Source organism: Pelodiscus sinensis, chromosome 17, assembly GCF_052426305.1.
Source record: "Pelodiscus sinensis isolate ZL-2025 chromosome 17, ASM5242630v1, whole genome shotgun sequence".
NCBI classification, from domain to species: domain Eukaryota; kingdom Metazoa; phylum Chordata; order Testudines; family Trionychidae; genus Pelodiscus; species Pelodiscus sinensis.
This window is the reverse complement of record NC_143068.1, coordinates 4,293,426-4,307,886: the sequence shown is the minus strand read 5'-3', so window position 1 is coordinate 4,307,886 and position 14,461 is coordinate 4,293,426. Positions and strand designations below refer to the sequence as shown.

The following is a 14,461-nucleotide window of genomic DNA, read 5'->3' as shown; positions in this document are numbered from 1 at the left end:
TCTGGGATGAGTAGGAAGGTGAGGGTCAAACTGAGGGTGAGTGACAGGCATGGGGCCTTCCACCCTTCTGGGTGAAATCTCCATTTTCTTTTGCTGGGGGCAGTCACCTGGTTTCGCAAGGTGTCTTGCTGCTGAAGTAGAATGTCTATTTCCTGTTTCAGGGCTTTGACCTCCTCTAGATGCTTGCTCTCCACTGCCTCCATTTTATTCCGAGATTCCTGGAGCTCATTTTGCAGTACCTCCACAGTGACCTGTAGCCAAGCCAAAAAGTGAATCTCTGAAAGCTGTGAAATATTAAACCCTGTGTCCCAGAGTCCCTCTCTTCAACCACATCTTCCTGCCTTTGTTCTACCTGCACAAAACCCACACAGCTGCCATCTTTGCCTCTAAGTTCCCTTTCCTTCTACTGAGCTCTCTGGCTTACAAGGCCTCTGACAAGGTGCAGACCTTTCTGCCCCATTCCTCCTCTCCCAGCTCTGCACTGCCCTTGGTCCCTGCCTCCATCCACTTTCTCCTCCATCTGTTCTGTCCTTTGTGTTGCTTTCTAACAGCCTGTTCCTTCCTCTCCGCTGCTCCCTATTGCTCAAACCTACCTGCTCCTTCTGTTGCTTCTTCACCTCCTGGCGGAGATGCTCCAGCTGCTGACAGGCATCTGTCAGCTCTCCCTGTGTTTGGAGCAGTGCCTCCAGCAAGGATTTCTTCTCTCTCTCTTTCTCTAGTAACATCTGTACAGAGAGGAAAGGGGAAAGCATTCACAGATGTAACGTGTTTGCTGAGTCTTAGAGACTAGTACTCCCATATAAACTGGCTACTTGTCTCCACAGTCTCCACTTTACCAAAGACCTAAGTTTTATGGTGAGATTACCAGTGAGAGAAATCCAGCGTTGATGGGCATTGCCTCTTACATAGTGCCAAACCACATGGCACCTCCCAATTGCCATAGGTCAACACAAACATCTCGCTTACTCTGCTGGACCATCTTTAGTGAGGCATCCACAGGTGCAGCTATGCTGCTTAGTTCTTCCCACACAGCCAGGAACAGAGCAAATCAGAGCTCTTGCACACTGAGTTGCAGTAGAAGAATGCCATGGCCCAAAGAAGACAGGAATCTTTGGCTCCCTTGAGAAGAGGTGGTGGTTAAATGAAAGTATCCAGTAGAGCTTTGGAAAAATCTCTAAAGTGTCATGAGCATATTTCTATCCCTGAGATCTGGTACAGTCACTCTGGGCATATCTAGACTATGCGGAATAGTCGAAAGAGGATATGCAAATTCAGCAGAAATTTGCATATCTTTTTCATATCGCACTTTCGAAAGCTCTGCTTCTGGATCACTTGGTATGCTAGGTGCATACTTGTTTTAATATAGCCAGATGTAAAGTTACACAGTACACCCTAAGACAGGGGTGGACAAGAGGCGGCTAGCAGGCCGAATCCGGCCTGCCAAGCCACTGGATCTGGCCTGCTGCTGCCTCGCCGGCACCCTTGCTAGAGATCAGCTGCAGCTGCTTTAAACAGCAGGCTGATAATTGCTATATAGTCTGCTATATAGTCTATATAGTCTGGTATATAGTCTGCTTTGCACGCTGTCCCCATCCCCAAGCAAAATCCCCTAGCTCCCATTGGCCAGGAACTAGCCAATAGGAGCTGAAAAATATTTCTGAAGTCAGGGGCAGTGAATGCAGCCTCCTCGCTCTCCCTTCCCTGAGCTGGAGCATAGCCACATGGAGCAGCTGCCCAGCACACTGGCAGGGAGTCTGCAGAGCTGCCAGGTAGGAGCCACCTAGGTAAGTGCCTCCCAGCAGGAGCCTGCCTCTGGCATCCCAGCTCCTCTCTTCCCCTACCTACCCACCCTAGGCCTCCATCCAAACCCTCTGTATCCCCTCTCTTCAATTTCTCCACGTTACAACTCCCTCCCAGACCCTGCAACTCCTCCTACATCCCTACCCCAGGCCAGAATCCTCTTCTGCACCCATAACCCCTTCCTGACCCCCATTCCTCTGCCCCACATCACCCCCAAACCCTCTGCACCCCCTTTCCACCCTTTTCCCAGGTCACAACTCCCTCCCAGACACTGCACCCCCCTCCTATATTGTTCCCCCAAGCTAGAATCCTCTCCTGTACCCATAAACCCTCCTGTACCCTGCACCTGAAGCCCCTGCCCCAGATCATAACCCCCTCCTTCATCCAAACTCCGTCTCAGACCCCACATTTGCCTCCTGCACCCCAGTCCTCTATCCCAAGCTCCCTTCTACATCCCACCTGCTATCCCAGACCCTGCGTCCCCTCTACCACGCCAGACATGCATCTGATGAAGTGGGTCTTTGCCCACGAAAAAGGGAGTTACTCGCCTCGTGCGGTAACGAGTGTTCTTCGAGATGTGTCCCCCCATGGGTGCTCCACTGTAGGTGAAGGCTTGCCCTGAGCCGCAGACCCGAGCTTTGTATAGCAGTTTCCCCTGTTGAGCCACGCATGCCCAGGAGGCGTCTTGAGCCCTTCCCACCTCCTGAGGAGTGTGACTCAAGCCCCTCCCTTTCAGTTCCTCGTCTCCGCCCGAGAATTTTGACTCCGAGCAGAGGGGAGTTAGGGAGGGTCGTGGAGCACCCACGGGGACACACATCTTGAAGAACACTCGTTACTGCAAGAGGTGAGTAACTCCCTTTTCTTCTTCGAGTAGTGTCCCCGTGGGTGCTCCACTGTAGGTGACTACAAAGCAGTATTCAGTGTAAGGCTGGAGGGAACCGGAGTCATTGTTTAGCAGTGGTAGAGAGTACTGCTGTGGCAACTGCTGAATCACTCTTGAGTTGTGGAAGGATAGCGTAGTGTTTAGCAAAAGTATGGTCTGAAGACCATGTTGCTGCCCGGTAAATGTCTCTTAAGGGGACATTGCCCAGAAAGGCTGTAGAAGCAGCCGTGGCTCGAGTAGAACGCGCTCATGGTGGGCGTTGTAGCGGTCTATTGCCCAGAGAGTGGCATTTGATTATACATGTCAATATCCACTTTGAGATTCGTTGCGATGATATTGGTGTCCCTTTGGATCGTTCAGCAATGGAGATAAAAAGTCTTTCAGATTTACGAAATGGTTTTGTTCTTTCTAGGAAGAAGGCCAGAGCCCTCCGGATGTCTAGAGTGTGTAGGCTGGCGTCTGTCTGCGAAGGATGCGGTTTTGGGAAAAAGGTAGGTAATATGATCGGTTCGTTGAGATGGAATTCTGTACAGACCTTTGGCAAAAACGTGGGGTGGGGTCTCAGTATGACCCTATCCTTTGTGAAAACTGTGTAAGGAGGTTCTGACATTAATGCTCTGAGTTCGCTCACCCTCCTGACGGAGGTAATGGCTAAGAGGAAGCAGACTTTCATAAAAAGGAAGGGAAGTGGTACTGTTGCAAGGTGCTCAAAGGGAGGTCTGGTGAGGCAGTTCAAAACAAGATTTAGGTCCCACAAAGAGGGTGGGGCCTTATGTGGTGGGTACACATTCTGGAGTCCCTTGAGGAATCTCTTCGTAATAGGATGGTTAAAAATGGAGAAGCCGTCTACTAAGGTATGAAATGCTGCTATTGCAGAGAGGTGTACTCTTAGAGAGGAGATTGACAGTCCTGATGCTTTAAGGTCCAGAATGTAGTCTAGGATGGTATTTAGTGGTGAGGCACGGGGCTCCACTTTGGATCGCTGACACCAGTGACAGAAACTTGTCCATTTCTGTTGGTAAATTTTCCGAGTAGACTGTCTCCTGCTATGGAGGAGGACGTCTTTTACTCGCTGGGAGCAGCGCTCTTTTACCTCCGAGAACCAGAGAGAAGCCATGCGTGAAGATGCAGGGTATTGAGTTGTGGATGCAGTATCCTGCTGTTGTCCTGAGATAGTAGGTCTATCCGGTATGGTAGTGGGTGGGGACGCTGGACCGCTAGCCTGTGAAGGTATGGGTACCAGGTTTGGCGAGACCATGATGGCGCAATCAGGATGACTAGGGCTTTGTCTCTCAGGATCTTGCGCAGAACTCTTGGAATGAGCGGTATGGGAGGAAAGGCGTAGTGTAGGGGGGCTGTCCATTTGATTAGGAAGGCATCCCCCAGAGAGTGTTTGCCAAGTCCCGCACGTGAGCAGAATTGGGGACATTTGGTGTTCTGGGTAGAAGCAAAGACGTCCATCAATGGCCATCCCCACTGGTGGAAAATTGAGTTCGCCACCTCCGTATGTAACTCCTATTCGTGGTCTGCGGTGAAGTTTCGGCTGAGAGAGTCCACTTTGGTATTGTTCACTCCGGGCAGGTAGGATGCTATAAGGGTGACTTGGTTGCGGATGCACATGTTCCACAAATGGCCTCTGCGCATAAAGAGCAGGAGCGGGCTCCACCCTGTCTGTTTATGTAGAACATCGCGCAGATGTTGTCCGTTAGGATGTGGACTGTGTGATTGGCGATGTCAGAGGCAAAGTGTGCACAGGCATTTCTTACTGCCCTCAATTCGAGAAGATTGATATGTAAGAGTGTCTCGTTTGGGGACCAGCTGCCTTGAATTGCGTGACCGTCCATATGTGCCCCCCAGCCGAGCAGGGAAGCATCTGTGGTGATTTGAATAGTGGGTTCGATTTGTTGGAACGGAACCCCCGCCAGAAGATTGTTTGGCACTGTCCACCATCGTAAGGATGTGAGCACGTCTGGTGGGATAGTAACCGTTTTGTTTCGAGGGTGTCGTGATGGGATATAAACGGTTGCAATCCAGAACTCAAAAAACCAAAAGTGCAGACGAGCATGGTGGACTACGTAGGTGGTGGAAGCCATGTGTCCCATTAGTTGGAGGAATGTAAGTACTGTGGTGGTAGGGACTGCGAGCATCCCGTTTATAATTTCTTGCATGGTTGCAAAGCGTTGCTGAGGTAGGTATGCCCGGGCTGTAACTGAGTCCAGGCATGCGCCAATGAACTCTATATCTTGAACCGGGTGCAGAATTGATTTGTCTTGGTTGATTAGAAGGCCTAGACGACTGAGGAGGGCCGTGGTCGTATGTATCATAGAGGCGGTTTCGGCGTATGAGGATCCCTTTAGAAGGCAGTCGTCTAGATAGGGAAATATGATGACATTCTGCCGTCTGAGATACGCAGTTACAATCGCCAGTACCTTCGAAAATACCCTCGGAGCTGATGAGAGACCGAAGGGAAGAACCTTGTACTGGAAATGGTCCAGTCCCAACGTGAAGCGTAGGTAGCATCTGTGGGAGGGGCGGATGGTTACATGGAAATAGGCATCTTGGAGGTCGAGGGCTGCGAACCAGTCCCTTCGATCTAGCGCAGGAATGATAGCGGAAAGAGTGACCATCTTGAAACGTTGTCTCTTGAGAAATTTGTTCAGTTTGCGGAGATCCAATATAGGTCTCCAACCCCCTGTTCTTTTCTCGGTCAGGAAATAGTTTGAGTAAAACCCTCTCCCGTGGAACTCTCGGGGTACCCTTTCTATAGCCCCAATGACAAGGAGCCGATTGACTTCTTGTTTTAGAAGGGTTTCATGAGAGTGGTCCCTGAAAAGGGATGGAGTAGGGGGAAGGGTAGGGGGGATAGAAATAAAAGGGATGGTATAGCCCACTCGAATTATCTCTAGGACCCAGCGGTCCGATGTTATGGATTCCCACTGTGGGAGGAAGGCGCGCAAACGGTGGTTGAATAGATGGCCATGTTGAGGTGCGAGATCGAACGGGAGGTCTTGCAGACCCTCGACCAAATGTTCAAATTTGCTGCTAGATGGTTGGTTAGCTAGCAGGCGGGCTTGGTTGGGTCGCCTTCTGGGACCTCGCTGTCTTGGTCTGTTGTCTTCATAAGGCCTCTGTGGTCAATTGTATTGTCCATACCAATATTGATTATATGAATTATATGGGGTGTATCGCCTGCGTTTATAGGGTGGCGTGCACATACCTAGCATGAGAAGTGTGGACTTAGAATTTTTGCTGTTGTGGAGCATTTCGTCTGTAGTGGCTGCAAATAGCTTTTGTTTGTCAAATGGCAAGTCCTCCACTTTGGGCTGGAGTTCGCAGGGAACTCCAGACGACTGGAGCCAAGAAGCTCTACGCATCACCACTGCTGTAGCTGTAACTCGGGCTGCAGTGTCAGCTATATCCATTGCCATTTGGAGAGCGGCGCGGGCGATCATATGGCCCTCATGAACTATTGATTTTAAGATGGGTCTTTTGGAGTCGGGGAGATGCGCAATTAGTTCTCCCAGTTTTGAGTAGTTGTCAAAGTTGTGATTTGCTAAGAGAGCAGAGTAATTTGATATTCTGAGTTGTAGGGTTGAAGAGGAGTATACTTTCTTGCCAAAGGAGTCCAACTTTTTGTGGTCCTTGTCTGCATTGCCCGTCCTATACTGTGGAAGCTTCGCTCGTTGTTGTGCTGAGTCCACGATTAGTGAGTTAGGTTGTGGGTGAGTGAAGAGAAAGTCGTTGTCTTTTGAGGGGACAAAGTACTTTCTGTCAATTTTCCTGTTAGTTGGTTGGATGGATGCAGGTGTCTTCCACAGATCTTCTGAGGTCTCCATGATTGCCTCGTCTATGGGTAGGGCAATCTTGCCCTGTAGTGTCGGATGTAGATTCTTTAACAATTGGTATTGTTTCTTCTGCACCTCTTGCAGGGAGACATTCTGGCTTGTCGCTACTCTCTTGAATAGTTCTTGGAACTGTTTTAGATCGTCAATCGTTCCAGTGTCTGATGGTACTACGGCGTCCTCTGGTTGTGCATCAAGGGCATCAGAATGTGTGACATTTACTGACTGAGTATCTGAGTCATTGTCTGAGATTTGTCCCACCTCGTCCTCCAAAAAACTTGCTGGAGGTAAGGGTTGTGGCCGAGGCAAACTTCTCCAGGATGCAGTGGAACGAGGTGGGGAGCGGTGTCCATATGGCTCCCAGTGTTCCCACGGTCCCCACTGCGGTGGATAAGGTGGAGGTAGGTAAGGCCAGTATGAGTGCCATGGGCCATGTTGTGGCGAAGCCCTATAATGGTGGGAGCGAGCCTTCCCAGGTGACGGATGTCACGAGGAATAGAGCATGTGGTGGTCATCATCAGGAAGGGGAGCGTCGTAAAGAGAGAACGGTGATATCGACCTGGGAGGGGATTGCCTTGATGGAGACCTCCCAGGAGAGTAAGAAGTAGAGGGCAGGCACAGATAATGATGCCTGCTGTATGGATCAGTCTCTTGTTGGGGCTGATCCCTAGGAGCCTCATCTGGCTGCTTGTCTGGCTGTGGGAGGACCAGCGGAGCATCAGTTGGTGTCAGTGGCTTCGGAGGCTGCCCATCCTTTTGCTGCCGTGCAGTGACTTTAAGAGGCACCGCAGCTTTAAGCCATGGTGTAGCTTTCGGCGCTGCAGAGGCTTGAAGCGGCGCCAGGGCTGGAAGCGGTGCCACGCTCTGGAGCGGCACCGTGGTTTGAATCGGCGCCGGCTTTTCATGCCGTGCCGGCTGGTTAGAGCACTCCCGGGGCCGCCCAGATGTTGAACACCCCAATACTGGCACGGAGTGGGAGGATCGCCCCGAAGCCTTAGTGGCAGGGGACTTCCCAGCCTGGTATACCTCTCCTCTGTTTTTGGGAGAAGAAGAGGCTGGAAGAGAGCAGGATGAAGAGCGTCTCGATCTCGGGGCATTTCTGGAAGGCGGCGGAGGCTCTTGCCGCGGTGCAGATTGTTCTCCCGCAGGCTGTAGAGCTTTTTCAAATAAAATCATCCTGAGGCGCAGCTCACGGTCTTTTCTGGCTCTCGCCGTCAGGGAATTGCAGTGGGTACAGTTGTGGGGAGAGTGGGTCTCCCCCAAACACCATATGCAGTCTGAGTGGCCGTCTGAAGCTGGCATTGGGTCCCAGCATTGACCGCACTTTTTAAAACCTGAGGAGCCGGACATTGCGGGCTCTCTCCCTCTTGAAATTATTATATTTATCTTCTATATTGTTATAGTTTATGTGGTTTTGCTTCTTTTTCTTTTTTTAAAGTCTTTATGTGTTTCTTGTTTTGACAGGCGGGAGAAAGCCGGTTCACCGGAGTCCCGGTCTGAGGTAAGTTCAAGCCCCCTCAGGGGGGGATTTAATCAAGTCTATTTTTCCTATTTCTAGTTTTTTTTTTAAATAAAGAAACAAGGAAAGAGTAACTAGGATAAAACAGGGGAATCTAACTATGCCTAAATAACTAAAGGGAAAGTAGTCAGTCTGACAGGGAGCTCCTGGCTGCTCCGTCCACTGACGAGGGCGGTTAAAGAGGAACTGAAAGGGAGGGGGTTGAGTCACGCTCCTCAGGAGGCGGGAAGGGCTCGAGACGCCTCCTGGGCATGTGTGGCTCAACAGGGGAAACTGCTATACAAAGCTCCGATCTGCGGCTCAGGGCAAGCCTTCACCTACAGTGGAGCACCCACGGGGACACTACTCGAAGAAGAAGCTTATGCTCCAACACTTCAGTTAGTCTATAAGGTGCCACAGGACTCCTCCTCGCTTTTGCAGAGCCAGACTAACACGGCTACCTCTCTGATACTTGACACCAAAATCTTGGAGTGACCCCCCCCCCATTAAAAATTATTGCCCACCTCTGCCCTAAGAGTTACAAACACTTCGGGCTCGTCTACATTGGCCCCTTTTCCGGAAGGGGCATGTTAATTTCAGAGGACGTAATAGGGAAATCCGCGGGGGATTTAAATATCCCCCGCGGCATTTAAATAAAAATGTCCGCCGCTTTTTTCCGGCTTTTAGAAAAGCCGGAAAAGAGCGTCTACACTGGCCCCGATCCTCCGGAAAAAAAGCCCTTTTCCGGAGGATCTTATTCCTACTTTGAAGTAGGATTTGAAGTAGGAATAAGATCCTCCGGAAAAGGGCTTTTTTTCTGGAGGATCGGGGCCAGTGTAGACGCTCTTTTCCGGCTTTTCTAAAAGCTGGAAAAAAGCGGCGGACATTTTTATTTAAATGCCGCGGGGGATATTTAAATCCCCCGTGGATTTCCCTATTACGACCTCTGAAATTAACATGCCCCTTCCGGAAAAGGGGCCAATGTAGACATAGCCAGCAGGAATGGTCTCTGTTAATGTGAAAACTAGAGACTAGTTTTCTAAGAATCTTGAGGTGAGACTGGAGACAAACTTTACCCTTATAAAAACTGTACTGGAGTGTGGGGGAGGTTCTCATACCAGAGGCCCAACTCACCAACCCTTGTGGCTAAAGCAACAGCTATCAGAAATGACAAATTCAGAGAAAGAGAGAGAGAGAGAGAGAGAGAGAGAGAGAGAAGTTGCTAAAACACTCATTAAAAGGGTCTCATCCAAGTTTCCATGACTAAATTGAGATCCCAAGGAGGATTGGGTTCTTGTATTTGAGCATACATGCTGGCCAAGGCCTTCAGGAATCGAGTTAACAATGGTGTTGGAAAAAAAGGGATTTATTATCCACCTATACCAAATGCACCATTCTAGAACTAACCATCAAATTCTGGTTTTAAATCTAGAAAATAATCTAGCACAAAGTCCACGTGTGCTCATCAGGGAGAGACATCTTCTCCAATAGCTCAAATGGAGAAGTGATCCTACTTAGCCAGGGAAGTGATTCCAGGCAGCCTTTAAGCAGGAATTTTCAAAAGGCATCAGTCATGAAGCATCCATGCTGTGAGACAGAAAGCTTGGAGGTTGGACTGAAGTATGCAGCTGTGGTCTTGGGAAATTATATCTGGTTCCAACACGAGATAACTCTACTAACCCTGTTGGCCAAGCCCTAAGTACCAATGTTGCCAGGACCATCCAGGTGCTATAAGGATGAAGTGAACATGGTCCAGTTTTATCTGGAACACAACTTTGCAAAGCAAAGGAATCTGAGGGAAGATGTATAGAAGGGTATTCTCCCAGGATAAGAGAAAAGCATATGTCAGCCTTGGATGAAATACTTTTGGGAATAGAATTGATGGCATTTTCTGTTGGTTCTTGTCACAGACAGATCTTCTTGGGAAGTTCTCCAGAGTTTGGACGTGGACATGGCTACAACAGAGCATAAAAGATAACTCATGTTCATGAGTGAAGGATCTGCTCATCTGATCTACCAATGTATTTTATTTTCCCAGAATGTAAATAGCTTAAAGGTGAACTGACTGGGTTACATAGAAGTTCCAGAGGTGAACAGCGTTCTAGCACAGTTGGTTTGACTGTGCTGCTTCTTGTCTGTTTATGTAAAACATGGTCACCAAACTGTCTGTCACAATCAATAGATTTTTTTTCCCTGCTATGTGGAGGAGGAAATTCACACAGGCTACAGGTACACCACTGATTTCTCTGACATTTATGTAATCCTTCAGATCATGAGATGACTAAGTACCTTGAAATTGTAGTGACCTAATCTGAGCCCCCCCCAATTAAAGATGACGTCTGTGACCAGAAGGAGAGTTGCTAGCATGATAAGCAAAAGAACCCCTACACAGACTTCTAGATTTCTATCCACCAATCAAGATAACAGAATCAGCTCTGGTACTCAAACTACTTTGGTCCAAGTGGTGATGGTTTGGGGTACAGACGAAAGTCTATGTTTGTAGTTTCCTGGTGTGTAGTCTGGTGCATTGTACTACATAGATACATGCTGCCATGTGACCTAGCAGACTGAGACACATACGAGCAGCTGTGAGTAGGTAAGCTTTTATTTGTAGCACTAGGTCTTGAATGGTTTTGAATCTGGCTTGTCAGAAAGTGCCTTTGTAGAGTAGAGTACTGCTCCAATTAACTGCATGGCCTTTAACCAGCATCAGGATTGATTTTTCTCAATTCACTTGGAGCCCTAGCACATTGAATGTGGACAGGATGATAGATAGGTTTGATAGCACTTGATCTACCTTTGGATCTACCTGAGATCAGTCAGTCATCCAGACACAGGAACCTATGGACACCTCATTTTTGAAGATAAGTTGCCAAGCACTTCGTGAATAACCAAGGAGCGGCTACCAGGCTGAATGCAAGAACTGTGAACTGACAGTGGTGACCATTCACCATGAACCTCAGAAACTCCCAACAATCATGATGTAATATATACATAGTATATAGGGGAGCTGGCATGCAAAGACACTGGCTCAGTCTCTGTTCCCCCACCTCTCTTCCCCCTCCCCTGCCACTCAGCATTCTTTAAGGGACAGAGTAGCCTGTCCTGTGGGTCTCAGCACAAGCCTCCCCCCCCACACACACACTCCCCCTGCATCTCTTCCCTGCTGCCACTCTGCTTTCTTAAAGAGGCAGAGCTGCTGGTCTAATGGGTCTCAGCAAAAGCCCTCCGCCCCCTGCTGCCACACTGCATTCTGAAAGGGACAGAGCAGCCGGTCCCAGGGGTCTCTCTACAAGCCCCCCTGCCTCTCCCCGCCACCACTCTGCATTATTAGGGACAGAGGAACCAGCAGCGAGAGCATGCTGGTTCACTGTGCTGGACCCACATACTGCAAATGCTGCAGACCACAGGTTTCACTGTATTTCACAAAGACAGACACAGAGGCTTACTAGGTAACCTTTCCCTTCCCCCAAAGGAAACAGATCACTTTAACACATTGATGTGGAGATTGCTTCCTGCCTTGAAAGACCTTGTAATGTAAATAAGGGCTACATCCTGCAAATGCTAATCCCAGTTGTGCTTGTTACTTTTCTTCATTTATGAGTCATTGAGGCACTCTGAGGAACCAAGAAACTACACTAAAAAACAAAGACCTGGCATCCACCCTTAATGACTTTCAAAGTCTGGCCCCGTCCCCAAGCAAATTGTAAAACCTAATGGCAGTCACTTGTCTGGAATCCATAGAAATTATTTGGGAACAGGCAACTCTCCTAGTCACAGTGTCACTGCAGCCCCTGAGTTTGGGCTCAGAGTCAGGCATGTCAGGTTACAAATACTTTGATTCCTTTTAAAAAAGACACTCTGGTTACTGGAGTTCTTGTCCAACCAGAACTTGCCTTACAGAACAAATAGACTCACAAAACATGTAGATGGTATCATGAACTTTCATGGGCATAGCCCACTTCTTCAGATGACTGGAGTTTAGTGTTCAGGATGTGCAGACCCAAAATAAATAGGGGAGAAGGGAAAGGGGGGAAGGAAAAAAAAGAAGGGTTTGGGAAACAAGGAGCAGAGGGTATAAAAATATCAAGGAGAAAAACAAGTAGGCAGAACTGGGATCTATAAACACCCGAAGATTGGATAGTTAAAAGAAGCAGATAAGGATCTCAGGATAGCAATTAGATAGGAAGGATACTAACACAAGAATCTACATAGAGAAAGAGCAGTCGGCACCTTCACTGAATGTTAGGTTGATCATGTCCCAGCCATCCATTACCTCGACTGAGGCCATCAGTGTGAGAATTGAATTTGTGGATGAACTGTAATTCCAACTCCTCTCTGTGTATCTGGCTTGTAGAATTGGTTTGTGACAAGACAGACACCTGGAGATCTTTTAAAGAGTGATCAGGTAGATTGAAATGTTCTCCAACAGGTTTCTGTATGTTCCCTCTATGTATATCTGATGTGTCCATTGATTCTTTTCCGTAGGCACTGTCCAGTTTGTTCAATATACATATAAATAAAACAATGGGGCATTGCTGGCTTATGATGTGGTTGTGTAGCATGGTTACCAGAAAGAATTCGTTTCAGGTTGGGGGGTTGTCTGTAAACGAGAATGGGCTTTTCCCTAAAGGTCTCAGAGTGAGGATGGGTTATATATTGTGTATAATGCGCTGGAGGGGTTTGAGTTGTGGACTGTAGCTAATGAAAAATGGAATTCTGTTATTTTCTCTTTTGCATCTGTCTTGAAGTAATTCATGTCTGGGTACTTTTTTGGCTCTGTCAATCTGTTTTTTCACTTCTCCAGGTGGGTATTTCAGTTTTAGGAATGCTCTATAAAGATCCTGTAGATGCTTGTCTCTGTCCATGGGATCAGAGCAAATCCGGTTGTATCTTAGGGCTTGGCTGTATACAATAGACTGAGAAACGTGTCTGGGATGGAAGCTGGAGGCATGAAGGTAAGTGTAGCGGTTGGTGGGCTTCCAGTATAGGGTGGTGGAAATTTGTACATTATTTAATTGTACTGTAGTGTCCAGGAAGTGGACCTGCTACCTGAGCATAGCTGGAGGTCTCTTCCAGTCTCTCTCAGTTCTGCCCCCCCCAGCCCGCCCCACCTCAACCAGCCCAGCTGGGGCTGCATGGAATGGAATGTTCCTCTGCCAGTGTAGCACCAGGGACTTCCCTTGGCTGTCAGGCTGGAATGCTACAGGTGAGCAATCAGGACTGAGCCAGCATCTTTGCACACAGGCTCCCCTGTCCATAATAATATGGAGCACAGGGCGGAGGGTTGTGCTGAGACCCCTGGGACTGGCTGTTCTATCTCTTTAAGAAAGAGTGGGGGGATGGGATGCAGGCGGTGGGGGGGATTGTGCGGAGACCCCTGGGGACCGGCTGCTCAGTCCCTTAAAAAATGCAGATTGGCAGCACAGGGAAGGGTTGTCCTGAGACCCGGTAGGGGAACAGAGACTGAGAGTTAGCATCTTTGCGTGTTGGTTGCTCTCTGTCCCTTTAAGAGTGCTGAGCAGACTTGGACTCTTTCAGGGAACTGATGGGCAAGATCCCCTGGGATTCTCATAAGGAAAAAGAATCCAGGAGCATTAGCTGTATTTTAAAGAAGCCTTATTGAGGGCAGGAACAAATCATCCCGATATAAAGAAAAATAGCAAATATGACAGGTAATCAAATTGGCTTAATAGAGAAATCATCAATAAGCTTAAACACAAAAAGGAAGCTTACAAGAAGTGGGAACTTAGATGACTGGTTAAGAGTATAAAGACATTGCTCAAACACGCAAGTTTGTAATTAGGAATGCCAAAGTGCATCTGGAGTGGCAGCTAGTAAAGGATGTAAAGGATTAAAAGAAGGGTTTCTACAGGTATATGTTAGCAACAAGAAGGTGGTCAGGCAAAGTGTGGAATCCTTACTGAATGGAGAAGGCAACCGAGCAACAAATGATGTGGAAAAAGCTGAAGTAATCGATGCTTTTTTTGCCTTAGTCTTCACAGACAAGGTCAACTCCCAGACTACTGCACCAGGCAGCACACTATGGGGAGACGGTGGGCAGCCCTCCATGGTAAAAGAACAGGTTAAGGACTATTTAGAATAGCCATACATGCACAAAACCATGGGGCCAGATCTAATGCATGTGATTGCAGAGCCAATGACTATTATCTTTGAAATTCTGTGGCAACTTGGGTGGTACCCCAACAACTAGAAAAAGCCAAATGTAGTGTCCATCTTTAAAAACGGGAAAAAGGAGAATCCACGAAGTACAGACTGGTCAGCCTCACCCGAATCCCTGGAAAAATCATGGACTAGATCATCAAGGAATCCATTTTGAAACACTTAAAAGAAAGGAAGATGATTGGGAACAGTCAACACAGATTCACCAAAGGCAAGTCAGACCTGACCAAACTAATCTCAATTCTATGTTGAGAT

The 14,461-nt window shown here is 48.2% G+C and overlaps 1 protein-coding gene and 1 long non-coding RNA gene across 12 annotated transcripts in view; one reads left to right on the top strand and one right to left on the bottom strand.

Moving 5' to 3' along the window:
• Positions 1 to 14,461, bottom strand: part of CEP250 (centrosomal protein 250) — a 188,415-nt gene that overhangs the window by 61,214 nt on the left and 112,740 nt on the right. For 10 of the 11 annotated variants that reach the window (XM_075901435.2, XM_075901442.2, XM_075901440.2 and 7 more), the window contains 2 exons: positions 594 to 725; positions 108 to 251 (listed from right to left, as the gene is read on the bottom strand). In XM_075901435.2, coding sequence (XP_075757550.2) covers positions 108 to 251; positions 594 to 725 — 276 coding nt within the window. The remainder of the gene's footprint in view (positions 1 to 107; positions 252 to 593; positions 726 to 14,461) is intronic. The other variant, XM_075901441.2, reaches the window with a different exon arrangement.
• On the top strand, positions 3,094 to 13,241 carry LOC149523441 (uncharacterized). Its single transcript, XR_016347014.1, has 3 exons — positions 3,094 to 3,174; positions 7,990 to 8,026; positions 9,934 to 13,241. It is a non-coding gene; the product is annotated as an uncharacterized LOC149523441 (long non-coding RNA).